The sequence below is a fragment of the Gossypium hirsutum genome, chromosome D11 (genome assembly GCF_007990345.1).
Source record: "Gossypium hirsutum isolate 1008001.06 chromosome D11, Gossypium_hirsutum_v2.1, whole genome shotgun sequence".
Classification (NCBI taxonomy): Eukaryota; Viridiplantae; Streptophyta; class Magnoliopsida; order Malvales; family Malvaceae; genus Gossypium; species Gossypium hirsutum.
This window is the reverse complement of record NC_053447.1, coordinates 21,800,594-21,828,406: the sequence shown is the minus strand read 5'-3', so window position 1 is coordinate 21,828,406 and position 27,813 is coordinate 21,800,594. Positions and strand designations below refer to the sequence as shown.

Sequence of the window (27,813 nt, the reverse complement as noted above, 5' to 3'; positions counted from 1 at the left end):
TTTCTGTATACCCGTGGTAGTCAAAATATTTATTTATGCCAATAATAATTTGTAGTATAGTGGTATTGATAATAGATAGCTAATTTTCTCTTAATAGAGGTCACAGTGGCCAGAAAACTTGATAGTTTAAACAACGATGTCAGAAAGGCAACAAAGAAAGTTCGTAGGAGATCAGAGGTTTATACGGAGCCAGACGATCCCACGATTGATGAGAATGGATGGCAGATTTCAGATCTTGGTTTGGCAAAGGCTTCATACAAGGCCACGTTGTTGGGTATGGCTCAGAATCCGGATCAGATAAATAGGATGGAAGAGGTTTTTGAATTGCCAAAGGGGGATGTGATAACGGAGATGGTGGATGGAATACTGTCAATCACTTTTTCGATCGAGTTCATAAGTTTATAGAATGGAAGATGTCGACAACTCTGATTGTTAAACTCTTGGGTCGTAGAATTGGCTTTCATGCTTTGCTTAATAAGACTAATATTTTATGGAAACCGATGAATCCTATCCAGTTGATGGACTTGAAGAATGATTTTTACTTGGTTCGTTTTAACAATAAGGAGGACTATAATCGAGTACTGGTAGGAGGGTCGTGCGTTGTCTATGGTTAGTATTTAACGGTGCGCCCTTGGTCATCAGACTTCTTTACCACTGAAACTGGAATCGATGTTCAGGTAGTTTGGATAATACTGCCTAGTCTTCCAGAAGGCTGTTATTCTGACTTCTTACTGCATGCTATCGGATAAGTTATTAGCCTGGTCGTAAAATTTGACATGCACACAGGCTTTTCCAGGAGGAGGAAGTTTGCATGCTTAGCTGTTTGTGTTGATTTTAAGAAATCGTTTGTTCCCAAAAAGAAGATAAATGGCTAAACACAGCGTGTGGAATATGAATCTTTAGCCAATGTTTGTTTCAATTGTGGTCTCTATAGTTACAGTACTGAAAGTTGTACGCGTATGAATTCTCCTTCGTCCAGTGTTAGTAACAGTAGTGCTTCTGTGGTTGATGAAAAATCAGAGCTTCAAAAAAGAGTTGATGATGAGGACTTTGGTCCATGGATGTTGGTAGAGCGTCGGCAAAGGGAGAGGCCGGAGTAGTGGGGAGACAAGGAGCGTAGGTCAAGGAGTGATTCTAGATTAATCACGCTTTGCTGTTTTGGAGAAAAATCTGGTGATTGATGATGAATCTTTGAATATTGTTGACAAACCGACAGAGGAATTAAATGGCCATGAGAGTGGAAATCTGGTGGATTCCATAAAACGAATTGCTGGCCCAAGGAAGAATAAACCGAATGCTAAAGGTAAGGGTGTTATTCATGGAAATGGTTCCAAAGTGGGCTTGAAAGTTTTGAGACCCATTAGTGATAATGTGGGGGGCTTCAAATAGAATGGATTGCGACCTGCAGAGGTTATTGGACCAGTTAACCCCAAATCTACTGGGGGAGGCCGAATTGTGGGATTTCACCCAGTATCCTTAATAGCCAAGCTTGATAAATCGAGGTATCAAACGTTTCGGGCAGTCCGCAGTGACAAAGAAAATAGGGGTTTGTGCAAGGAAAGTTTGGGCATGGATTCGGGTATTGAAAATAGGGTTTTTCGGTTTGGAGTAGCTTCTAACGATGAGTTCCAAGGACTGTCAGTTTTATTACCAGCCAAAGGGGATTCACAACGTCGCAAACCGCCTAATGAGTTAGTAAATCGCCAGTAGATACTGTGGATTTAGTGGCAGCTATGGAGGGCATAATTTTTGGGTTGAAGCATGGTCATGTAACCATGGAGATTTTAACTGAAAACCCAAAAAATGATGAACCGATGGGTCAATTAGATTCGACTAACGCCAAGGTTAGCTGCTAACAGTTTTGTTGCTGCTAGGTTTCTCTTTTGTTATTTTATATATAGATACAAAAATCATTTTTTGGAATTGTCAAGGTGAGGGTCATCCACGCTTCTGTAACTTTATTTTTGAGTATCGAAGGGAGATTTAACCAGAGATTATTTGTCTATTTGAAACCTGAACGGATGGTGCATGTGCTGACAGAATTATTTCTCAAATCAGAATGGCCCGATCATGTAGGATTGAAGCTAATGTTTTTAACGGTTGTATTTGGATCCTTTGGAATGAGGCAGTTTCAATTGATATTCTAGCTATTCACCCTCAAATGGTTCATATAAAGGTTTGTAGCGAGAATGACTCTTATGGTTTCCTTTGCACTACGGTTTATGCTAGTCCACAGTAAAGGCAAAAGAAAGATTTCTGGTATATTTTAGGTGTTATGGCGAACTCGATTTCTGAATCGTGGCTAATTGCTGGTGATTTTAACTCGGTGTTAAATGGGTCGAAAAGGGTTGGAAGTGCTTCTTAGACACGGCTTGGTTGCAAGTGGTTTCAGTCATTCTTGTTTGACTATAAGATTTGGGATTTGAGCTATAGTGGCCGGCAATTCACTTAGAGTTGAGGGAATCTATCTCAGCGTCTTGAGTAGGAAATTTGTAACTTTGAATGAGACTTCTTTCTGCCCAATTATGTTGTCCGTAATCTTCATAGACTAAAATCAGATCATTATCCTATTTTGGTGTCTAGCTAAAGTTAAATGACCTTGTGAAGAAAACTTGGAGATCTGATGATGGTATTGTGAGGAATTTAAAATGTTTTCAGAATGTGGTACAAGATTGAAACAAATGGGTTTATAGAAATATCTTTATTCGCAAGCGGAACCTTATCTCGGAACTGAACATGGTGCAAAAAATTTTTAATTTACGGTCATCGTGCACCTCCGAGAATGTGAATTACAATTAAGACTTGACGTTGAAGAAATTTTTTACCCTGAGGAATTACTATGGTTCTAGAAATCTAGATCGAATTGGCTTTCACATGGCGACAGAAATACAAGCTATTTCCATGGTCGTACTCTAGCAAGACTGAGGAGAAATAAGATTAAAGGTTTGACGATTAAAAATGATGAATGGTGTTTTGATGATGTTTCCTTGAAACATCGTGTTGTGCAATACTTCAAAGACTTGTTTGCAACTGAATACTCGATCAATGGTTCTCTTCCTAGCCAAGGTAAGTTCCCATCGATACCCATGGCTGATATGTAATGTTTAAAGCTTACTATAAATGATGATGAAATTCATAAAGCTATTTTTAGCATGGTACCCTTAAAGGCTCCAGGAATTAACGGTTTCCATGCTAAATTCTATTAGGCAAACTAGGACATTGTTGGTGCCTCCATTTGTTATATGGTTAGGCACATCATGGGAGGTGCTTGTTGATCATACGATTAATAAGATGTTGATTATTTTATTGCCAAAATTTCAAGGGTCGAAGAGGATTTGTTAGTTTAGGCTGTTTAGCCTATGTACGGTGGTTTATAAGATTTTAAAGAAAACAATAGTTAACAGACTGAGGCATTTGATGATGAAGCTCACTGATCAGAACAAAGCTAGCTTTGTTGCAGGAAGGTATATTACAGATAATGTTGTGGTTGCTTAGGAAGTCGTTCACTCTATGATGTGTTCCAAAGGTCAGAATTATGGGATGGCTTTGAAGATCGATTTAGAGCAGACTTATGATAGGATCATGTGGGATTTTCTGGAAGACACATTTTTGGAGGTGGGGCCTACCTAGATTTCTGGTATCAGTGATTATGAACTATGTTTCGTCTGCATCTTTCCAGATTCTATGGAATGGTAGTATCACGGAAAGTTTTTGCCCAATGTGCGGTTTGAGACAAGGTGACCCACTATCTCCATACTTGTTTGTTCTTTGCATGGAAAGACTGAGGCATTTAATTGATGAGGCTGTAGGATGTGGATGTTGGTCTCCGATCTTTCTTTCAAGAGGGGTTCCTGTACTTTCTCGCCTATTTTTCGCTGACGATCTCATTCTCTTCTATGAAGCCAACTTGACTCAAGTAAGTTAGGTGAATGATATCCTCCGTACATTTTGTCATTTTTCGGGCTAGAAAGTGAATAGAGGAAAGTTGCAGGTTTTTTTCTCTCCGAATAGTCCGAGTACAGTCGTTATAGGGATTTGTAGAGAAATTGGATTTACTTGTGTGGATGACCTTGGGAACTATCTTAGCATGCCTTTGTTAGATTCCTGTGTTACGTATAATACTTTTGATTTTGTGCTTAATAGAGTTTGAAGTAAGTTGAATGGTTGGGAAGCTAGTAAGCTTTCTTTAGCGGGTAGAATCACGTTGGTTAAATCAATGTTGTTAAGTATACCCAATCATTTTATGAGTACCATTCACATTCCTCTCTCTATCTGTAGTGAAATTGAGAAGTTAGCTCGTAACTTCATTTGGGGTTCGACATCTCAGTCCAAGAAAGCAGCTTTAGTTTATTGGGAAAATTGATGTCGTCCTCTTGAGAATGGAGGCCTTGGACTTCAGAACTTATTTGTTTAGAATAAGATTTTCTTATTGATATTGGGTTTCCAGATTCTTTCTAGTACGGAAGTAATGTGGGTTCAATTATTGAAAAGTAAATATAAAGTTCAAGGGGTCCTTCCGTTGTCCATAAAAATGAGTAATTGTTTGTATATTTGGCGATCTCTGATGAAGGTTTAGGCGAATGTTGTAGGTAATGTGTTTTGGACTATAGGTGATGGTCGACTCACAAATTTCTAGAATGATGCATGGGTTCAACATGTTGGCAAACTTAGGGATCTTTATGTTTGTACTGGGAATCCTAATTATACTTTAGGTGTCTGTGATTTTGTGACTAAAAATGGGGGATGGGATTGGCATCGGTTATATAGTTTCCTTCCTGAAAACATTGTAAAGATCATTTTTTCTATGATTTCTCCTTCTGTTGCTGCAGGAACAGATAGACTGGCTTGGAAATGGATGTCTATGGACAAGTTCTCAAGTGTTGTAACCTACAGGAATTTGTATCATCCTGTTTGTGGCGTTGGTTCTTCTTGTTGGAAATTAATTTGGAAAGCTAAAGTGCCTCAAAGAGTTCGTGTATTCCTTTGGACCTTTTGCCAGGACAGATTATTGACTAATGGCAAGAGAACAAGGAGACAAATGTCTAATGAAGGACACTGTCCAAGATGTGGAGCAGTGTTGGAATCAGGTCTTCATGCAATTAGAGATTGTCCTTTTTCAAGAATGGTTTGGTTATCTATAATTCCAGCAAGTGCTAATTTATCGTTCTTTTCTATGTTACTTAATGATTGGTTGAAGTGGAACTTAAAAAGCACAAGATGATGGGGGTCTAAGAATTTTGAGTGGCATTCCTTATACTCGATTTTAAGTTGGCTTTTGTGGAAAGATCGTAATTTTTTTTATCTTTGCTAATGGCTATAACTGTGTGGAAAAAATTGTTGATACAAGTGTTGTATGAGATTGGCTGACTGCAATCGAATCCTTCGGCATCAAAGACTTACTAGTCATCGCCTGAGATTGGCTGGGTTAAGCTTAACACTGACGGAGTTTTTCTGATATTAATAATTGGGCGTCGGCAGGGGGTGTATTCAGAGATGTGAATGCAAAATGGTTATGCGGGTTTTCCATGGTGGTGAGCAAGGAATCAATTTTTTAGATTGAAGCATGTGCCATTTATGAAGGCCTAAGTATAGCATGGGAAAAGGGATTCAGACAAGTAGAGCTTGAATGTGATAATGCACTTTTAGTGGAGACCTTGATAGGTGCTGGAGCTGATTCAAGTAAAGTTGGTTGATTCGGATGTTGATCTTATGACTAAGTCGACAAATGATGAAGTATCAAAGCTTTTGTTATTTATGGAACCGCCTATTTCATTACAAGGAGCTTTGCATGTTGATAGGATTGCAAGTATAACGGGTTGATTGTTATTGTATTCGCAAAAAAAAAAATGTTTGACCATTAGAGCCAAAGCTATTTGGATGAGTGAGTTAAAACTAAAATTAAAAAATCATGACCAAAACAACGATTTAATCTTTTATATTTTCAGTTAATCTGAAATTCTCATTCCATCCTATAACTTTGCTTTTGACAAAACCTTTTTGAGTATAGACGGCAGTTTGATTAGTGGGCTCAGGCTAAGCTAGCCAATCCTAACTTGTATTTTTCTTGGAGGCTAAGAATTTTATGGTAATAAAAGAAGCGATTAGATTAAAATCAATGTTTATATTTGGGTTAAAATTTTGAAATATTGTAAGAAAATTTATTGTTGAGTGACTCACCCAAACAACTCTAACTGACGGTATGGTGAGATTAAAAAGTTTTTAAAGGCACCACAGGTGCAATGTATCCAAAGTGACCTAACCGATGTACTTTCGAAGTCTACAACAAAGCAATTCTTCGGCTTCAATAAAATTAAGTTATGGGGACTCTAATAAATAAATAATTTATTGGATGCAAACCGCAAAATATTTTAATTAAAATTTTAAACTATTAATGTTATTAAAGCCATTAACTTAATCATTACATTACATGTGTAATTAAATTTAAAATAAAATATTAAAAAATAGAACGTTGTCACAAATAAAATACAATTAAAAAGAAAAAGAGTGAACGGTAAAATTTTCTATAAAAATTTTGAAAACCTCAAAATTAAGTTTTTTTAAAATTTTCATTTTAAATTATATCATATAAGATTTGTTGTATTATTTAATAGTTACATCAATGATTTTAATAACAAAAAAAACTAATTAATATAACCTCGAGATGTAGTTAAAATAATTTAAAATTAAAATCTTAATTTAAAATAAAGGTGATAGTTACTGCCATTAACTTTAACATTTTATTTAAAAATGAGTTTATGGTATAGTAATAAAACACTTTTACTATTTAATTTTAAATTTGATGTTTAGTTAATGCTTCCTTCTCTCTTATAATATCATTTTGAAATCTCAAGTCATAGGCACCTAATTTATAGATTTGACTCTCTCTTCTTACCATTGCTTGCCATGCAAGTGGTTTTTATATTTGTTGATGGTTCTTTTTTCCTTCCCCTCTTATGGGATTACTCGTATTTATAAGGCATGGTTCTTTGATGGGACGTGTTAGGAGATAACTAGGTGCCATGCACAAGGACATGTTATCCCCTTAGACTTGACACGTACCCTCCGAGGGGTTCCTCGAAGAGGTATCCTTGTGGGTGTATGAATAAGGAGATGGCAAGTTGTGGCCACCTGGCGGACGAGAGGATGGCGAGTTGTGGACATCAGACGAACAGGGGAATGGTGAGCTATGGATGCAAGAGAAGGCAAGCTGTGGACATCAGGCGGACAGGGGGATGGCAAGCTGTGGACATCAAGCGAATATGGGGATGGCGAGTTGTGGACGTGGGAGATGGCAAGCTGTGGCCATTTGACGGAGAGAGGATGGCGAACTGTGGACACGGGAGAAGGCGAGCTGTGGACATCAGACGGACAGGGAGAAGTCGAGCTGTGGACATTATGCGGACAGGAGGATGGTGAGTTATGGATGTGGGAGAAGGCGAGCTGTGGACATAAGGTGGACTAGGGAATGGCGAGTTGTGGACATCAGGGGGATGGCGAGCTGTTCGGGTTTCCCTAGTCGGGTCGCCATTTAGACCGAGTCACAAGACATGTAACAGTAACAGTAACAATATTATATTCGTATTTATGAATTTATTATTTATTTTATATAGATTTAGCATGTATATTGTATCTATGCTATTTTTCACATCATATCATATTTTGTATAATTATTTATAGTAATAGAATTTAGAAAATAATTCTTTTATTAATATCATGTTGATTTTGTGTTTTAATTCAAAACATATTTTGTATATTTATAATAATAATTCATCTTTTTTAAAAAATTAAAATGATTGTATCATGTTTTCATTTTCTTAAAAAATATTATAACTGCATATAATTTTGTATATACATAATAATTCATTATCTTTTTATGAAAATTTTGATATTTTTGTATATAAGTAATCACAATTTTATTTTTGGTAGTGACATATTTTAATGAACACAATTTGATGCTGTTATAGATTGAGTGTAAGTTATAAATTTAGTGGAATAGATTTAGTTAGGAATTTGAAAAAGACTAAACTAGAAAAATGTATTAGCAAGAATTGAATTATCATTGTGATACGTATAGGGATAAAGTTAGAAATTTTTTTTAAGAAGACCGAAATTAAATTAAAATTTTTATAATAGTTTAAATATAACTTCATTATTTTAATAGTATATATCTTTATAGTTTTTAAAATATTAAATTAAAATTTTATTTTTTTAGGGGACTAAAAATACAATTTTATATTTATTAAATTAAACTTTAAAAAAATTAAAAAAACTTAAACGAGAAAATTTCTATTTTAATTTAATGGTTGTCCTGCCTGCCCCTTAACTCATGTTGTTGTTGAAAGAAAAAAAATATAAAATATACAAAATCAATACAGACGGGATGAAACCCATGTCCCAAGGATTTTAAATCTCTTAACTTAATTATTATTTTAAAATTTATAGTTTAATAAAATTAAAAAATTATTGAAAATATAAATATTCGTTATTTTAAAAAATTTACAATTTTTTTTTTAATTTTACAATAGAATTGATGTTTGATTAAACTTAAATATCTTAAAACTTTTAGTATAGGACATAAAGAATTTTAAAAGATAAATTTTGGTTAAAAAGAAAAACTCGTTTTACAATGTCTAAGTGCGTAGAATGCGTATAAATGGGGGATCTTATCTAAATGCAAGCCAACATCTCCAACACTTGTCTTTAGCTATTTCGTGACACTTAGCTTCCAACATTAACGTGGCAATCGCATAAACACTTGGTGGCATGGCGACTTGCTACTACACTTTATATTTTCTCTCCTATAAAACCCTACTTCACCCATATCACCTTTCCACCGAGAGCTCTTTTCTTTTTCAAGCAGTTGTCATTGTTCTTGTCTTAGGTTTTATATTCAAACTTGAAAAGAAAAAATCATGGCACACTTTCAGAATCAATATTCTGCTCCCGAAGTTACGCAAACTGACGCATATGGCAACCCAACTCGCCGGACAGACGAGTACGGCAACCCAATCCCGACTCAGGAGACTGGCCGTGGAATTCTAGGGATCGGTGGACATCATCACGGAGGCCATCATGGACTCCATCGTACTGGAAGTTCCTCTAGCTCGAGCTCAGTAAGTCAAATAAATGGATGATATCATGTGTAGCAACTTTTAATAAATAACGAAATAAAAGATTATAATGCATTGCATGCACCATGCAGTCTTCGGAAGACGAAGGAACGGGGAAGAAGAAGAAGGGACTGAAACAGAGGCTAAAGGAGAAGATACCAGGTAACAAAGAGCATCAATCTCAGGCCACCTCAACTACAACCCCAGGGCAGGGGGCTACGTATCACCAGCAGCACCACGAGAAGAAAGGAGTGATGGATAAGATCAAGGAGAAGCTCCCTGGTCACCACAACCCTTGATTAGCTGCCTTTGGTCGGCTATTTCCTACTAGTTATATAAGCGTTAATTAAATAACTTGCAGCAATGAAGACTCTTGTATCTCTTAAGACTATACTTAAAAGGAGATATTTGACTTCCATCGTATCTCGAACTTCTGATTTCTCATTTGCCTTCAGCTTACAATTCGTTTTTCATAGAACAAAAGGTGAATAAAAAAGGAGTAACGATCATATGGAATATATTATATATGATATAATATACATGCAATAGCAAGGTTTGACCTGTAACATGCTACGAATTCTGTTCGGCTTGGGAGTTTTTAAGCTCTGGGGTTCCCCCAAAGCTGCTTTCGTAATATGTTTTTTGCTGAACTTAATGGTTTCAAAGCGAAATCCTAGAATTTTTTTTTTCGTTTCTCGTTGAGAGTAAAACTAAGTAGGCTACCAAGCCTAAGTCCACAACTGATTCCTTATGGTACTTTGTGAACATTATCCACGAATTCCAAAGGGTATTTAACCTGGTTAAAAACATGGGGACCTGTTCCATTGGGGTTTTGGGTGAGGATATAGCAGCACTGTGCAAGAACGGAAATGAGCTGATATCCTGAAAGACAGTTTGTGTTGGAGGGATAAATTAATTAAACATGCTGAAGTTTTAATATTTATGTAAATAGGTTGCTTTTTTGTATTTGTCAAAAGCGTGTTTTCTTCTCCTAATATCTACAACAGTCTTTTTATTTTTTTAATATAAATCCTTCCAAAACTTTATTCTTTCCATAATTTCGTTTTAAATCTTTCCGTTAATCCTATTCTCTTCAATTTTATTTTATTTATTATAATTTATAAAATGACAAGTTTGGATGATGAATACATCTCCCACGTTGTTCAATTATAAATTGTAAAGAATATTTTTAAATTATTTAATTTTAATTAGTTAATTATATTGTTTTATATACCTAGATCGAAGATTGGATTTTGGAAACGTAGTGCATCGGTTGTCATTTATGGACACTTGTGAAATGCAAGATTCTTATACGTGGTTAGACCTGGTCATGGGTCGGGCCATCCGCACAGACCCGAAAGTCGCCCGAAATTTGAGAGGGCTTGGGCAAAAATATTAGACTAGAAAAATGGGCTTGGACAAAAAATTAAACCCATTTAAAATATAGGTCGGGCTTGAGCTTGAATATTCAAGTCCGAACTATTTTAAGTTTGTAATAGTTCAATGCTATTTTATATATTACGTAATTTAGAAACATTAAAAAAATAAATCTATATTAAATATATAATACTACTCTAATGTAAATTAAAAAAATATTAAGATGATTATATAAAAAAATTTAATAAATAAAAAATGTATAAAATTATTAAATATTAAAATAAAACAATATAAATATTTTAAAAAATTAAAAATAATATGAGCGGGCCTAAAATGAGCTAGGCTTAGTCTTTTGCAAATATGGGTGGATTTGGACAAAATTTTAGGCCCGAATTTTGGGTTGGGCTAGGCTTGGGCAAGCATAAAATATATTAATATCATGCTTAGGCCGGCATGACCTATGAACGTGGCTCGTATGCTCGGGTAAGGGTGAGCAAAACTCGATTTAACTCAAAAAAAATTTAAATTTTGAGTTAAACAAATCAAGTTATTCGAGTCAACTCGAATTTGTTTGAATCGAGTTAAGTTTTCAAATTTGAATAAATCGAATACCAAACTATAATATTTTACATTTTTATCCCAAATCCCTAAACCTTTTTATTTTTCCCCAAGACTTTTACTTCTTGGGTCTACTCCAAACCAATTTCCCTCCCCCAAATTTTACTCCCCCAAACCCTCAAAACTTTTTATTTCCCTCTTTAAGCTTTTACTTTTCACCATTTACCCCTAAATCAAAAATTAAAATTATCCAAAAAAATCTAAACCTAAATAATAATTTTATTTATATATACTATTTATATTATCAAATTAAATTTCATATGTTGTACTATTTATATTATTGAATTGTTTAATCATATTGAATCTTTATAATTTTTTTGTTAAAATTGAATTATTGATGATGCCATAAAATATTTGTGTTAAAATTTGATGTTGGTATCAATTTCACATTTTATCTTTAAGATAAATTTTACTAAAAAAATCACATTTTTTACTTTTAATATATTTTTAAATTTCAAAATACATAGTGACAAGAATCATAAGATAATTGAAGTAACTAAGCAAGTAAAAAAACTAACTCGTATATAAAAGATTAATAAATAAATTATGAGGGGATGAAATTTAATAAATAATTTGATTACAGTAGACAAATTTAATTACAGTGGGTGACAGTGGTTACAATGACCCAAAGTCATTTTTTTTAAATTTAACTCGAACAAATATATTCGATTCGATTCAAAATCCATCTCACTCAACTCGATTCAAGAAAATTTCAAATCAAATTAGGATGATAAAATATGATTTGTCAACTCGATTAACTCAAAATTTTTTCATTTGATTCGATTCGAACGAATGCTCACCCCTATGCTCGAGGGACTAAATTTGATCCCCCACTTATTAGTGCTTTGGTGGAAAGATGGAGGTCGGAGACACACACATTTCATCTTCCCTGTGGTGAGTGTACTATTACACTCGAGGACGTTGGTTTACAATTCAGTCTACCAGTCGATGGGGAAGTCGTTACGGGGCCAGTGGCGAGTGTTGATTGGAGTGCAAGATGCAAGCAACTATTAGGGAAGGTGCTGAACAAGTTTAGGGGTAGCCAGATCTAGATGGGATGGTTGGAGGACAACTTCAAACATATCGAGGCTTCTACAAGTGATGTTGAAAAAAAACAATTCGCGTGCACATTCATCTTGAGGTTGATCGAGGATCTACTTATGCCAGATAAATCTTGAAATCTGGTACATTTAAGGTGGCTACTACTACTAGTTGACTTGAAATAAGCGAGATGACTTAGTTGGGGATCAGCGGTATTGGTAACATTGTACCGAGAAATGTGTCGAGCGACGAAACCAAAAAAAGTTAAAATCGGCAGTTGCATGCTCCTTTTTAAATTGTGGGTATGGTATCGACTACCATTTTTATGACCCCGAGTGGACCCCCTTATAATTTCCACTCGTAATATGGTAAAATTCTTTTGGTAATATCATTATCCTAATATTTTTTTCATATGTAATTTTGAAAAAACATATTATTTGAATAGGTGGAACAATCACGCGAGACACATAGGTATAGGACCAAGCTCGAGGATATCCGATTAGCTTTAGATCAACAATTCAAAGAAGAGGTTAGTTTATGACATTTAAAGTTATATAATATTTATTCCAACATTTGAAATTAAATATTAGGCATGTGCTAAAGTTTATAAATTTGTTCTGCAATTTGTATGGATGTCATATACGGATTCGAGAATTCAAGAATACGACCTGACTAAATTTTTGGCCAATTGCAACATCTGACACGTCACAGTGTCATTGATAATCTTTACAACGATCGAGATGCACAAATTCGACCGAGTGATGTGGCAGTTCAAGTGTACGCAACGTATTTCGCTGCCACCCTAGGAGCTCGATGACCTACACAGGAAATCAACTTGCAAAGGAGGCTCGAGGAAGATTGGCCAACATTCCACAATAAGTATATCGAGATGTAGTAGCATATGTACGATTACTCACCCGAAATGTTAAGTTCTAATTAGAATAGTGACCTTGGGGATTAATTTGAAAAGTTTACAAATTGAGCGGATATTAAAGGAAATAAGAAAATTTGGCGGGTTGGTTGTGGAAAGGTTGGATTTCAACCTTGGTTTGTTAAGTTTGAATTTGAAAGTTTCTTAGTGGGAGACATGATGATTATGGATGAGTACACTTGGCTGTTGAATTCGAGATCGATGAAGTAAGTGCGTGAGTAGTATATAATGGAGAGACGTTATTTTCCGGTGTGATTCTCTCATTTTTCTGTTCTTTCTTCATCTTCTTCATTGGTCTAGATTGAAAGAAAGAAAGTTTAAGGAACAGTCTTGTAACAACCCATTTTTCAGTGGTGTCAGAAATAGTGATTTCAAAATCACAATTCCGACGAGTGAGTCTATAAATATTATTAATTAATATTTATGAGTTAATTATTATGATATGGTGAATTTTTATTTGATAATTTTATTTATCTAGATAATTAGTTAAGTACAAGTGGGTTGTCCCTAAAGTCAAGTTGTTTTGGATAATTAGTTAAGTACAAGTGGACCTCGTGAAGTACAAATGGGTTGTCCCCTAAATATTTACAAAGTTGTTATATTAGGTGTATTTAATTTTGGCCCGAAAATTTTAACGTTTGTATAGTTAATTAAGGAAAAAGAACTAAATTATAAAAGACGTAAAAGTTTATCGCTATTGATTTTTATTAGCTAAAATGTATAATTAATGTTTGTTTAAGGTCTAAAGTGACAATTTACCACCTTTTGAATGTGGGGGATGGTCAGTGCTTATTATTTGTTAAATTATATGTTATTTTAATGTTAAATTAAATTAAATAGTTAAGTAAATATTATAAAACATAAAAAGACAAAAAAAAAGAAAAGGAAAAGACCTTATCATCTTTATTTTCCCTTTCACTACCGATTCTCCATGGATGAGTAAGCCAAGCTTTCGTCGAAGCTTGTTATTCAAATTTGGTAAGCCAGTTTTAATCTGTTTCTTGTAATTTTTATATTTTTTAGATCGTTGCACCTAGGTTCAGCTAACCCGTAACTTTGATTTCAAAACTTCCCATTGATGAATCTTAAATGTTTTTGATAGAAAACGATAGATTTGGAAGCTATGTAATGTTTAAGGACTATTTGATAAAGTAAGTTTTGTTAATTTTGCATTTAGGGACTTGTGAAATTATCAAAAGTGACATTAAATTTCTGTAAAATTAGATTTTTTTACGGTTATAGAAGGACATAATTGAAATTGGAATGAAAAATAAAGTTCAATTGTGAAAATTATGTTTGTTTCAATCTTAGGGACTAAATTGAATAAAATGTAAAATTTTAGGAAATTGTGTAAAATAAAATTTAAAGATTTTAAGAATGAATTTGAGTAGTATTATGAGATTGATATTGATATTTTGAATCTTAAATATTATCTGAATGTATATTAATGTTTTATTAATAGTTTGAATTGTATATGAATTGTTACATAAATCAAGGATTTAATTTAATTAAAATAGATTGATATGAAATGAAAATGTTAAGGTTAAATCCCGATGAACTTAGTAAAAGTCTCGTACTCGAGGGTACAAGTTGATTTCCAATGGTACTGAGCTCCAGCATTTGTTGCAGACTCGAAGATACTTGTGACACAGATTTAGCTTGGACTAGTAATATGTTGTCATTTTAAAGGTTTAGCCTTGACTGGTAATCTTACATGTATATACAGTCCTGGCTAGTCTATTTATTGTATCGTTAAAGGTTTAGCCCGGATAGATAACCTGACACTGATGTATATGATTAGCTCGGATAAGCATCAGACATTATTTGCACCTTTGTATCGAGTTCTTTTACAGAGATTCATCGAATAAAATTGTAAATGAAAAGGTGATGACATATCAAGTGTTGGCAAAGTAATGTATATGATTTGGATATAAGATATAAGATGATTTGAAATGAAGATGTAAACAACTATGGGTGTATATGTGATTGAACTCAAAACCTTATATGTTTAATAATGTTGTTTGAAACTTGATAAGGATATATGATGCAAATTAAATGGTGAAAGGGAACAAGGTGATAAATTAGAATGTGAATTCATGTTGTATTTTAAGTTGAATGTGGTGTTTCACCTTTTGAGTTTATGTATGAGGATTTGGTTTAAACCTTACTTGATTGATGTTATTTTTGGATGCCATGATAGGTGAAATTATTTCATATTAATTCATGTATTTGTTAAATGATTAAGGTAAACAATTCATTTATATTCTATGAGCTTACTAATTATTTTATAATACTTATCGTGTTACTATTTTTCTGTAAATTTTAGACGTTCGGAATGTGTCGATCAGATCAGTAACAAGCTCACATCCACCATCTTTCAATTTGGTAGATTTTTTATGTTTGAAATTGACTACTTGTGGCATGTACATAGGTTGAATGAACTTAAGCTAGTTAAAGTCTGTTTACTATAATAACCTTGTATATGTAAATATATGGTTGTGGTTTGATATTGGATACATGGTATTTTCTAAGTTAAGTATGTTTAAATGTTAAAGAAATGACAAAGTTTAATTAGTAATATGCATGTCAATTGAATTGTGGTATGAAATGGTGAAAGACTTGGTTTGAATGGTGTTTGATTTGAATTATTGATTTGTTGGTGCCAATGAGGGCATATTAGTTGTTTGATAAAATGATTAGGTGAATTGGTATTTTGGGCTTTGAAATATGCATTTTTTTTGTGTTGGTTTGAATAGCATGAAATGACATTATGGGTTACTTGAGGAAATGGTATGAAAGCTTGCTCAAATAGGTCATTTACGTTGCATACGGGCTACCACACGGTCATGTGTGCTATACGTTCAAGGTGATTTTTAGTTTACACAGCCACAGTGAGTTACACGACCATGTGACCCCTATTTTTCATTTATGCATATTATTTTGTAAATGTTTCAAATTGGTCCTAATTTTGTTCCAAACTTGCTCAAAAGCTTTCGTAATCCCAATTAAGATTTGGTTTTGATTGTAATGCATGTTTAACATGGAATTAACTTGTATTAATTGATTATTGAGTATTATTGAATAAACTGTTTGTGAATGTTTCAGTTTACTATTGCAACATCCTATAGCTTGGGTCCGACGATTGGACCGAGTATAGGGTGTTACAAGTTTGTATGGAAAAAGGTAGCTAAAGTTTGTGCATAAGTAACTGATGATTTCTCAAGCTGATAAGCTTCCTAACCTTTCTATGCTCCCAGATTTAAGAAAGGGAATGGACGTTAAGGATTTCAGCTATCCATCGATTTTGTTTTGGATTAAGTGGTGCATAATTATTTTAATGACCTCTGCTTGCAAAAAATTCTAATTTTTATGATAATGAAATATCTTCGTTGGAGATTCTAAAATGGTTATTATAATTTGTAAGCTGGAGGCTCGGGTAGCAAAGGAAAGTAAGTAAATGGTTTTAGCGTCAACCTTCAAGTGAGTTCCAGAACTCAAACCTTAAATAGATGTTTACATTTTGGTATTGTTTGTTGGGTCTATAACTTCTGTCCTAAGATGATGAATTTTGTGGCTGAATATTGTGTAAATGATGAGGTATTTCGTAACTGAATATTGATGTATCGTGAGGCCTGATGTGTTGATATGAAAATGTGTGAAACATTTGACATGATGTGTGTTGTGCATGAACAATAGTGTTGGTAAAATGCATGTGTATAAATTATACGGAATTGTGGAGGGTTGTCGAAATGTGATTGAAATAGAAGACGGAGAAAGGAATATGATACGAGATTTGCCTTCAATATGACATAAATATGCAAATTGTGATTGGTGAATGCCCCGATCTTATGGGGAACACATAAGTATTTGAATTAACACAGAGGGTTTGTGGAGGTTCGGGCGAACTATATCGAAATTGAATATAAACGATATGTAGCTTTGTGGAGGTTTGGTCAAATTATATGAAGAAATGTGCGCACCAATATAGAACCCTTTATGGGACGTTTAAATAAATGCATGTCCATGTTCATAGTAAGATCCAAGGAGATCCACGATGCAGTTCGCATATGAATTCGCCTGACTTGCTGAGGTGGCATATTCTAGTGGAGGTTTGCGAGATAAAATCACGTATGAGAATCTGTGTATGTGTATTCACATTTATGTCTCCGCAAATATGGGATCCACTTGAAAGGGTCCACCAAGAATAATCTATATGTTAATACGAGTTCATATGTGCATGATATGACAGTCCGTCAAGACTATCTTACGTGTATGATTCTACAATAGGGGATTCGTTCTTAAGAATTCACCTACATGTTATCTGTTTCTAAAAGTGGACTACTGTGAAAGAGGTTATCTGTTATTGTGAGACTGAGGCAAGATACAATGACCCGCTAGATTTGTCTGTTTGATTGAGATGAGTTGATTTTCTTTCTTAAACCGTAAATGGGGTTTTCCTTATGAATCTATCAGTATGTTTTGTAAAGCATGAATTAGCAGACTTGGGTCTAAAATAGGAATCTGTCAGGATCGTAATACGAATCTGAGTTCGTTAGGATTAGCCGCTAATAACAATCTGCAGCAGGGACTATTCGTCGAGATTGTCTTACTTGGTTATATATGTTTATTGGTACAAGACACACTATAAGTATCATTTATGGGTTTTCTTTAGTTTGCAAGTAAGAATCTGTAAGGATTTCCTCTCAAGGAAGTGATGCATACGAGTCCGCAAAGACAGCTAATGAAGATAGCATAGGGATAATCCGCTAAGAGGTCAAAAGTTTATCTTTACTCTGATATTACATTTGCGAAGTCTCATTAGTAAGAGAATTTTATGTGCAAGGCTATGATTTTCGAATACAAAATTTTCTGTTTTCAATCGTCCGTAATAAACCAAAGACAATCGAGTAAGATGAATTGTCCTCCAGGATGCGCAAATAAATAAGCGATGGTGTTTTTGAGGATAATGTACCAAGTACAAGTGAGTCAGACTGTGTGATGTAGATACTACGCCAAAGAGATTAGCGAACCGTCCTAGTATAGACAATCAAACTTTAATTCTAAATCATGAAGCGCCAGCTTAATAGTATTTTGTTGATGCAAGGTATGGATAACTCACTAAGTTCATATGAACTTATGTATGCATCATTATGTATTGCAGGTAAAAAGGGAATTGCAAGGATTCAAAGAATGACTAGGCCAAAATTCGCCGTGTTTAGGAAGTTGTAATATACATACAATAGGGTGACCCAGAGGCGGAGTCTCAGGGTCAGAGTCGTAGATGTAGTTAGTTATGTTCAAAATGTTATTTTCAAACCGAAGCAAATATCCATCATGTTAAAAACTACTTTGTCGAATATTTTGTATATTAGATTAAAGTAAATAATTGGACGTAAATTTATGAATATTGCAAGGTTAAATAGATGATTGTGTTTTCAGTAATACTTGTTCCCAATGAATATGAATTTCAGATTGCAATGAGAATTAGTTAATTAATTCTGGATAATTGAGTGCAGCACCCTATACTCCAGATCCGACGATTGGGTTGGGTATGGGGTGTTACATACTTGCCAATGCGTGAACCATTTCTCACATCGGAGTTAGCGACATCTCCAGATTACATGGATTGGTTCAAGTATAACTGTAAGTTGTATCTACTGTCGAATGTGGAAAGAAGTAGGCAATGTTGTCGTAGGAGGCCAAGACGAGGACCTAACAATCTTAGGTCGGGAGAACATGCCGTGGGGGGATCAACATCTACTCTAACTCCACACAAAGACCCGATTGTTGTGCAACCTTCTGGTTAGTATGATTCATATTTTTTTGGTGCTAACCCAATTTATTTTCCCCAAGCACCATAACACGCATCATCATTCACTACAACAACACCTTCTCCATGTGTATATTTCGCATCACTGCCATCAATCGCACCATATTACACACCGGTGCTGCCAACAATACCGACGTATCCAATATCATCGATAATTCCCACATTTTGTCCGCAATCGAGTTATACGAAACCATACAGTTATTCGTCGATAGTGTCGCAAACACCCCCAGTATCGTTGTTCAACTAAGATGGGTCATCCTCGCAACAACCTATTCATACAAAGGGGATGTACGATGGGTGGCTAAGACCTAAATGTAGTCAACCACGGAGGAAGGAAATGAAGATAAAGACCAGCATCGAGTTTCAAGTGAAGATGAAGACGAAGATGATGAGAAACTGCTACCCCAACTTGTTTGACAGAACCTTAAGCGTACCCGATGCATACCCAGTTGTGGCATACATTCGGCACGCCGATGATTATGTTATTTTTAATTTTTCTCAAATATTTCATTCTTTAGTTTTTTAAATTTTAATCTGTGTTGTAATAAATGTTTTCACTCATAAATGCACTTGTTTCACTTTTATTGACACCAAATTGTATACTTTATTTTACGTCCCAAATGTACACTTATTTACAATTTACGCAATAAATTTATTAAATTGGTTTGTTTTGTACCATATCGTATGGTTAGTTCCAATCATTTTTTTCATTTCTGTTACTTTTTCATTTAAGTTTGAAATTCTTCTCCAGATCCCCACTTTCCGTCTAATTTTTGACCAAAGCTCTTTTAACGTTATGCTTCGGCTGAAAGTCAAATATTTAGATTGGGCTAATACAAAAACGGGCTCAATTTTGGCCTCACAAATTTGACTGTCATCATGGATAACGACTTTGACTCGTCTACTCATCTTGAACCAAATAGTCTGTTTCATATGTTTAAAACTGAGAAAATAGTAAAAAGTATAGTTCTCATCACCCAAATTAAAAGACGTAGACGTAATTTGACAAATTATCTTTGTTTGGACAACTAGGTCAAAATTCAGGTTTTTAACGATAACCCTCTTCTCCTAATGCCAAGTATTTTTATGGAAACAATCTACTTGAAAAGTCGGAATGAAAAACCAACAGAATGTATTGATTTTATTTTATAAAGAACAATACCCCGAGGCACATCAAACGATTCCATGTTTAACACATGTTGCCCGGGCATAACGGGGTTTGAGGTACACAATTAGAGTTAAAATAGTGGGGGAGAAAACGTTCCACGTAGGGGGCATTTTCATCAAGGAAAAAAAATCATGTCTTCCAAATTCATCCCAGGTTATAGTGTCCGAAAATTATCCCGAGAATCTCGGGTTCAGAGGCAGAAAGTCAAGGTTAAGGTTGGGGTTGGAAATGGTTAGATAGAAAATGCACCCTGCAAGACGCATTTTTAGCTAAATTGTCAAAAGAAAACGAAACTTGTAAGAAGCGTTTTCATTGTCATGTCAACTGAAAACTCATCCTGCAGAGGACATTTTCTATCTGACAATTTTCAGCCATAACCCCAACCCTAACTTTTTGCCTCTGAACTTGAGATTCTTGGGATAATTTTCAAACACTGCAACCTCCAAATCCCAAGATAAAATTGAAAACATGATTTTTTTTTCTCCCTACCCCCTCGCCTAAATAAATAGGAGTTTCCATCCCCTTCATCTCTCTCGCCCACAATCTCCTATAATTTGTTTTTTCCTTTTTCTTGCGTGTTGAAATTTCCAGGTTTAAAGATTTATTTCTTTCTTTGAGGGAGACATAATCATAGTTTTAAGTTGCGTTTTGGTTCACGGTAACTCGATGACCTAAAAATTTCACCTGCCATGTGAGGATGAAGCCATGGCCTGAGAAGCCGAGATCGCATTATAACTCGAGGTCCTAGTTGACGGTGATTATACGATCACGGGTTGAAGTGTAACTAAGGCTTCAAGTTTACAAAGGTTATGCTGTCAAGCGATGGAGTATAACTGGGGCACTAGTTGACAATGGTTATGCGGGCACGACAATGAGCTTCACCCCATCAAAGGAGGTTGTTTTATAAAACCCATACAGAAATCTAAAATCATAATCATAGCGAAAAGCACTGAGGCCTTTCAGTATACTCAACTTACTCGTTTTCCCCACCAAAGACGTCGAACCCATTACATTAACCTGTGACAAAATTGGCAACAACAAGGTTTCCAAGCAACCGATGTTGGCCCTATTCACGTTTCACCAAGCAACCATTGCCAACCCAATTCGTGTTTCATCTTGTCTGCACCGCACAGTAACTCCTCCCCGCTAAAATCTTGTTACTCCCAACTCTGTCACAGGTTATAATAACGAGCTCACCGCCTTTGGTGAAGACAAATAAAACAAATTACTTGATTATGATCATAGACTTTTGTATGAATTTCGAATAAGGTGAAACTCATTGTTTTGCCCACATAACCACTGTCAACTAAGGCCCCAGTTATACTCTGTCCCTTGACAGCGTAACCTTTGTAAACTAGAAGCCCTAATTACACTTCAACTTGTGACTATAGAATTAGCGTGAACTGGAACCTTAAGTTGCAATGCAATCCTGACTTCTTAGATGATGGGTTCATCCTCAAATGGTAGATGAAATTTGTAAGTCACTACGCTCTACAGCATCGTCGTAAATTCAAACATACCTTAAAATTATAACAATGTTTATCTCAAACACAAAAAAAAAAAAAAAATCTATAAACTTCAAATTTCCAACCGAAAAAAAAATTTAACAAAGTGAAAATGTTCCAAACGCATCCTCCAAAAACCAACCTATTCAGCATATTTCATTAATTTACCCGGTAGATGTGCCATTTACACAGTTCAAGATACTGAAATCTAACCTCCAAACTCTTAAATAAAAAGAGTGATGCACTAGCATTATTTATAAATAATTGCTTATGTATCAAGTTCAAACAGAATTGCCGCTGGCAAAGAGACTGTACTCGTTAAACTTGTAACATTCCAGAACTTCTCAGACACTCTTGAGCTGAATTCTTTACTAATCGAATTGTATTATGCCCATAAACAAGTAAAAATTAAAAGACTTGTCGACCAGATAAACAGCTACTGAACATTGTGTTATAACAATGTAAAATAATTTACATACGGCGAACTAGTTGAAAATAAGACAGAAGAAGAAAAGAAAAAGGCCAGAATTAAAGATGTCACTCCATTATATTGATTGAAAACTGGATATACCTCATTGTAATTTTATGGTGGGCGGGGGTTTTCACTGTCAAAGGTGTTTACTTGATCTGATTTTAGACTTCCTCAACGCTTCTTTAAGTACTTCACCAATTCTCTCTGCCATGTGATGTTCTAGAAATCTTTCTTTCACCCTTTCGTACCCTCTCTTTCCTATTGTAAGCCTCCTCTCTACATGCGTAGCTAGTTTCACAATATGTTTCGCCAGAGTTGTCACCCCTTCTTTCCCAGCAGGGTGCAATAAACCTGTTGTGCCGTTCACTACTATTTCCGTTGTGCCCCCGGCAGCTGTTCCCTGTCTTGCATTATAAATAAAAGTGAATACTGGCTAGTGGCCAGAGAACATGAGCAGTGAGTGTGTTCCAAGTATTTTATTTGCCATAAGCTCATAAGCCTCACTAAAAGGTAATAAACACATAAAAAGAATCAGGTAAAGTTAACAGATTACCAGCACAGGCAACTGAAATGCCATTGCTTCGATTGTTATCCGTCCAAAGCATTCTCCCCGTCCCTACATGTAAGATTAACCTTCTTGTGATTCCTTTTCTGTTTAAAGCAACTTTTTCCCGAGTAACAAGGTGTTCTTAGTGTGTATAATGCAATGCTAATCATGTGCAAAAGAATTGAAAGAAGAAAAATTGTAAAAGTTCATCAGCTACACAGAGGTCCGAACAATTCAAAACCTTCATATCAATCCCTTGAACCTACTCAAATTAATATGGAATCTCAAATCCATTAGATGAAGAAAAAAAAACAGTACTTTTGACTCCAAGGAGTTGTTTACAAGTTTCCATGAGAAGCATGTTTAGAGCATCTAATTGCTCAATGTTGTGCCTCGGAATTTTTGTTATTCTCAGTGACATTATCTGACTAGTCTACAAAAACAACTGGAAAATGAACATAAAAAGAGTAAAAAACGTATGAACGATTATTACCATATAAGAAATGCTAGCCCTCTAACCACCAGATAACCAATGTCATTAAGTCAATTATCAAATTTTGTCAAGTCAACAAAGACTAAGACATGATATGGTAAAAGAAGGATATTCAAATATATTTCTTCTGTTCTACCTCTGCATTTTATAATAGCAACAGGAGGTAATGATATGTACGAGTTAGCATCTAATATTAGTGTCTGTAAAATTATTTGCCCCCAAACATTGAGGGAGAAAATTTTATATCAGCAAGCTGACAAACTAGATGATTTTCATTGGTTAGGGAAACTATATTTGAAATAGAGAACTCTTTCAACGAAATAGTACCTGAGAATTCTGAACAAGAACATCTACGGCAGCTAAATATGGAGCTACTGTTAGAGTTTTGTTCACAAAGTGAACACGATCTTGAATTTTCTTCTGTGTTACATAATCTCGTAATTCCATTTCAAGTTTCGTATGAGCACTCATGTCACTTCCCACAATTACTGCATGCAATGGTGGCACCTGCATTTTCTTTTGCTTGATCAGTTGTAAGGCCTCGTAGAAAGCGCGTAGAAAGAGATCCTGCCCTTTTCCTCGTGAAACACCTGCAGTGTAAAGGTAATCAAGTACCATTATTGATGAATAGCAGAAAACCATGTGCCTTTTAGTTAGATGTTTCCCCATCCATTATACAATCTTCGATTTGCCTTAGAGAACTGAAAAAATCAAGGGGTAGATTGGAGAGGTGGTTAATGGAAAATAATACTCCCTCTATACCAATTAAATTTTGATCACTTAACGTCAAAATGTAAAAAGTTTATTGGGACGGGGAATAATAATAACTAAGGGGGAAACGAAGAAATCACGTAAAAGGTTATCCACAGAACCAGACTACAGTTGTTACCAGAATCTTCTGTTGGATAGAGTACAGGAGTGTCAATCCATAGCAATTGAATAAGCTAAATGATTTTCATTTTTTTCTCAAAAAGACAATCTCACCAAACAACAAAATTAAGCACACAATGAAACAGCATAAATGGCATCAAATGAAATTCACCAATTACTTTCCCAGATAAAATAGTTATATGGAAAACCTGATTCTAACAATCCTACTTTTATCAAAACTAAAATAAGGATTTTTTTTTTTGTGTGTGTGTGTAATAATGAAGTTAAAACGAATAAAAATTGGTGCACTGATTGGGGAAAATGAAAAAGACAAGAAAATTTTATTCAAGATGAAATATCAAAAGCATACTATTTATTAAGGCAAAGAGTAAATCGTCATTGCGCACTCCAAGCGATTCACGAACATGTTCACGCAAAACCCTTTTAGCCACACTGTCTTCTGCAACTTGCATCAGTTCATTGCTATTTCCAAGGTGAACAACATAGGTCTCAGGCATTTTAATCCTGCAAAATGGTCAATCAAAGGGTAAAAACTAAGTCTCAAATTTATCTATTGAGAAACTAAATGTGAAAAAGCATGTTTCTGTTTCAATGCATATGGAATGACCTTAAATATTTTAAAGCAACAAAAGCACAGAGAGAAAGTAGACATGTTTTATCCAAAAACATAACTATAGTAGACATGAGGATTTTGGAAGTTTACTTCAACCGCTCTTGAGTCCTATTCTTCCAATATTCCGCTGTGACGTGTGAATCAATCATTGCACCAGCTACAGAGGGAAGATGCTTTACATACTCTAATTTGAAGTAATGGCCTCGCATTTCATGGATCCACCACAACACCTTAGGCAGAACACGGTGAATATCTTCCTTAAGAACATAATCTACCCATTTCCCAGCAACCGCTGTGTTCAAAACAACCAAATCAGCTCTTAGAGCAGTATCTATAGCTTCTTTTCCAAACGCGGAGAAAACCTGAAAAGACAGGTAAAAGCCTAATTAGAAGGAAACTACATATTTACAGTTGAATCATCCAAGCCTTCACAAATACAATACAATCAATCCTATTAAGTAATATAAAATTGCACCACTACATGGGAAAGGAACCATAAATGAAAATACAAATAAATTTCAGTACTCCAGAGAAGTTTCTACCTGCACTCCTCTGTCCAACATCTTATGTTCTAAACTATATATTACTTCATCAGTTTCAGATGGTTTCATAAATGTAACCCAATTAACTTCAGCACCAACACTTCTTAATAGAAATGCTAGCTCCATCAACAACAATGGTCCACCTGTAAAAAGAAAAGGAAACATAATAAAAAGAAATAATTATGACAGAATTGAACTCTAAATAGCATCTTTACAAGGAAATATGATAAAAACAACCAGCAAAGTTTATCCAGGAAAAGGACATCCATTTGCTCAAAATAGAGTAGCAAAACCATATTTTGGAGATCACATAATGCAGCAACATGAGTGAACATCCACCGACAGCTGGAAGTAATAGACATTACAACTGAAAAGTTTGATGATCTTTTACATGACAGTTTTTCACAAAGGATAACTACAAGGGCAACCATGCATTGTAAAAGGACAGACCATTTATATGCACAAACCATTTATAGCAAATATCAGCAAAATGCCAAAAAAAAATTTATAATTAAATATCAGAATTATTCTCATCCATAGCGGCAAAGGCAGAAGCTGTTATAAAACATTGACAGAACCTCAAAACCGATTAAGCCTGAAGATAATAGCACATTGGTGGAGTGCTTTTCCTGAGCCTTAATGGAACTTAAAGGATTAAGACACAGAAGGCCCTAATGCACATTATGATTTTTCTTTTTTCCAAATTTTATGATGAAATTCAACATTATAAGATACTGTACAAAAATTCTAACGTGCTTTACCGCACTCAATATTTAAGGAACTTATAGCAACAATTGGTTGACCATGATATTAAATCTTTCCATTCTGCAAATAGTATTTTTTTTTAAAGTCTGCAAATAGTAATTAATGATTATGCAAATGGGGCTTTTTTTAACAGTAATGGCTTTTTGAAATTTGCATGGCTTCTACAACATGCTAACTAACTGTAAAAATCCAAGTAAATTCTCTGCTGGTTCCTATATAGTACATCGAAACTCAGTTATATATGTCGATGGATCGGTCTAGAATTCTTTAATGAATGCCTATAGACAATGCAAAAAGGCCAGCTCAAAGCTATGCCCACATAAATTCGATTCAATTGCAATGCTACTTCAATGGAAACAATCATATAGTAAAATTAACCCTAACAAGTCGCTTCGTAGGAAACCTAGGCAATTAAAACAAACTCCAATACTGAAACTCGATAAAGATAACTACTAACAGAAAATATAGCGTACCAGAAAGCGAGAGCTCGTGCGACACCAGTAGAACAATCTTGGACTTCATGAAACTGAGTGGACTCGGCTTTGCAGCAGCGATCTGCGGGGCTCGCTTATCGGCGACTTGGACGGAATCCCGAGCTGAGCTGATAACATTATCAACAGAAACATTCCGATCGCACGAATCGAAGGCGGCTCTCATGAAGAAGGCAATAACCGTTGAAACAGTGAGCATGAGGAGAAGAGCCAAGAGCCAGCGCTTCTGCAAGTGGTGGTGGCCCCAGCCAACGGCGGCGGAGGCGTGCTTGGCCATTGTCTTCTTCTTTAGGATCTAGGGTTAGGATTAGAGAGTGAAGGAGCATGCGATGCTAGCTTTGGCATTTTAGGGCTTTGCTCGTTGGGGAACTTGAGCAGCTGATGGTTTGCATTTGGTAGAGTGAGACGGCACACATTGGAAGAAAGTTGGTTTTGGATTTACTGGTTTTCGTGTTGGAAGAATTTGATTTGGGATTTGCTCTGCCCTGCGCTGAGTTGTGTTCAAATCGGCAACCATTCAAACAGCTAAATTGAAACTAGCAATTTACGGCAAGTTTGGTTTGCTGTATTGGATTAGAGGTGTATTGGATTAGAGATGTAATGGAATAGAAGTGTAATAACAAATCAACTGTTTGGTTGAATGTAATGGAATAAAGACGTAATAGTAATCTTGTGTTTGGTTGAATGGAATAGAGGTGTAATAGCATAATGGAAAAAACTAAAATGACTAGAATACCCTTAGCATAAATTTATTTTGGTAAATGATTATTGTTATTGTTATTTAAATTTTAATAAGATTATTATTATCAATAATAAATAATTTAATCATATTTAAACATAATTATTATTAAATATATTTTAATTAAAATATATAATTTAATAAAATTCTCAATAATCAATATTTTTATCTGAATTTACTAAAATAATAATATATGATACTATAAAATATATTTTAACATAATTATTATTAAATATAATTTAATAAAAATATATAATTTAATAAAATTCTTAATATTAAATATTCTTATATGAATTTTCTAAAATCATAATATATAATACTATAAAATATAATTTAACATAATTATTATTAAATATAATTTAATAAAAATATATAATTTAATAAAATTTTTAATATTAAATATTCTTATATGAATTTAATAAAATCATAATATATAATAATATATAATATAATTTAAAATAATTATTATTAAATATAATTTAATAAAAATATATAATTTAATAAAATTCTTAATATTAAATATTCTTATATGAATTTAATAAAATCATAATATATAATACTATATAATATAGATTAATAATGTAGATACTTGCTAAGAAAACATGGATTAAACAAATGTCATGCATAGGCTTCTTCCAAAAAAAATTTTCTATGAACAATCATATAGACATAAAGCAACC

At 34.4% G+C, this 27,813-nt stretch overlaps 2 protein-coding genes and 1 long non-coding RNA gene across 4 annotated transcripts; 2 read left to right on the top strand and 1 right to left on the bottom strand.

Annotated features, from left to right (window-relative positions):
* The first annotated feature begins 120 nt into the window (after positions 1-120).
* LOC107913047 (uncharacterized) lies at positions 121-6,112 on the top strand. Its single transcript, XR_001688397.2, has 2 exons — positions 121-3,916; positions 4,830-6,112. It is a non-coding gene; the product is annotated as an uncharacterized lncRNA (long non-coding RNA).
* A 2,712-nt stretch (positions 6,113-8,824) lies between these two features.
* Positions 8,825-9,533, top strand: LOC107913046 (late embryogenesis abundant protein D-11-like). The gene is made up of 2 exons (XM_016841483.2): positions 8,825-9,113; positions 9,203-9,533. The coding sequence occupies exons 1-2, from the start codon at positions 8,913-8,915 to the stop codon at positions 9,407-9,409; spliced, it is 408 nt and encodes a 135-aa protein (XP_016696972.2). The 5' UTR covers positions 8,825-8,912; the 3' UTR covers positions 9,410-9,533.
* A 12,270-nt stretch (positions 9,534-21,803) lies between these two features.
* Positions 21,804-26,982, bottom strand: LOC107913045 (uncharacterized). Of its 2 annotated transcripts, none has more exons than XM_016841482.2 (7): positions 26,377-26,982; positions 25,139-25,281; positions 24,687-24,958; positions 24,333-24,487; positions 23,420-23,682; positions 22,606-22,668; positions 21,804-22,456 (listed from the first exon to the last, which is right to left on the bottom strand). In XM_016841482.2, exons 1-7 carry the CDS (start codon positions 26,669-26,671, stop codon positions 22,244-22,246), a joined length of 1,404 nt encoding a protein of 467 aa, XP_016696971.1. In that variant the 5' UTR covers positions 26,672-26,982; the 3' UTR covers positions 21,804-22,243. The 2 variants fall into 2 exon arrangements, with proteins under 2 accessions (XP_016696971.1, XP_016696970.1); XM_016841481.2 differs by having other exon boundaries at positions 21,804-22,452.
* Between the last annotated feature and the right edge of the window lie 831 nt (positions 26,983-27,813).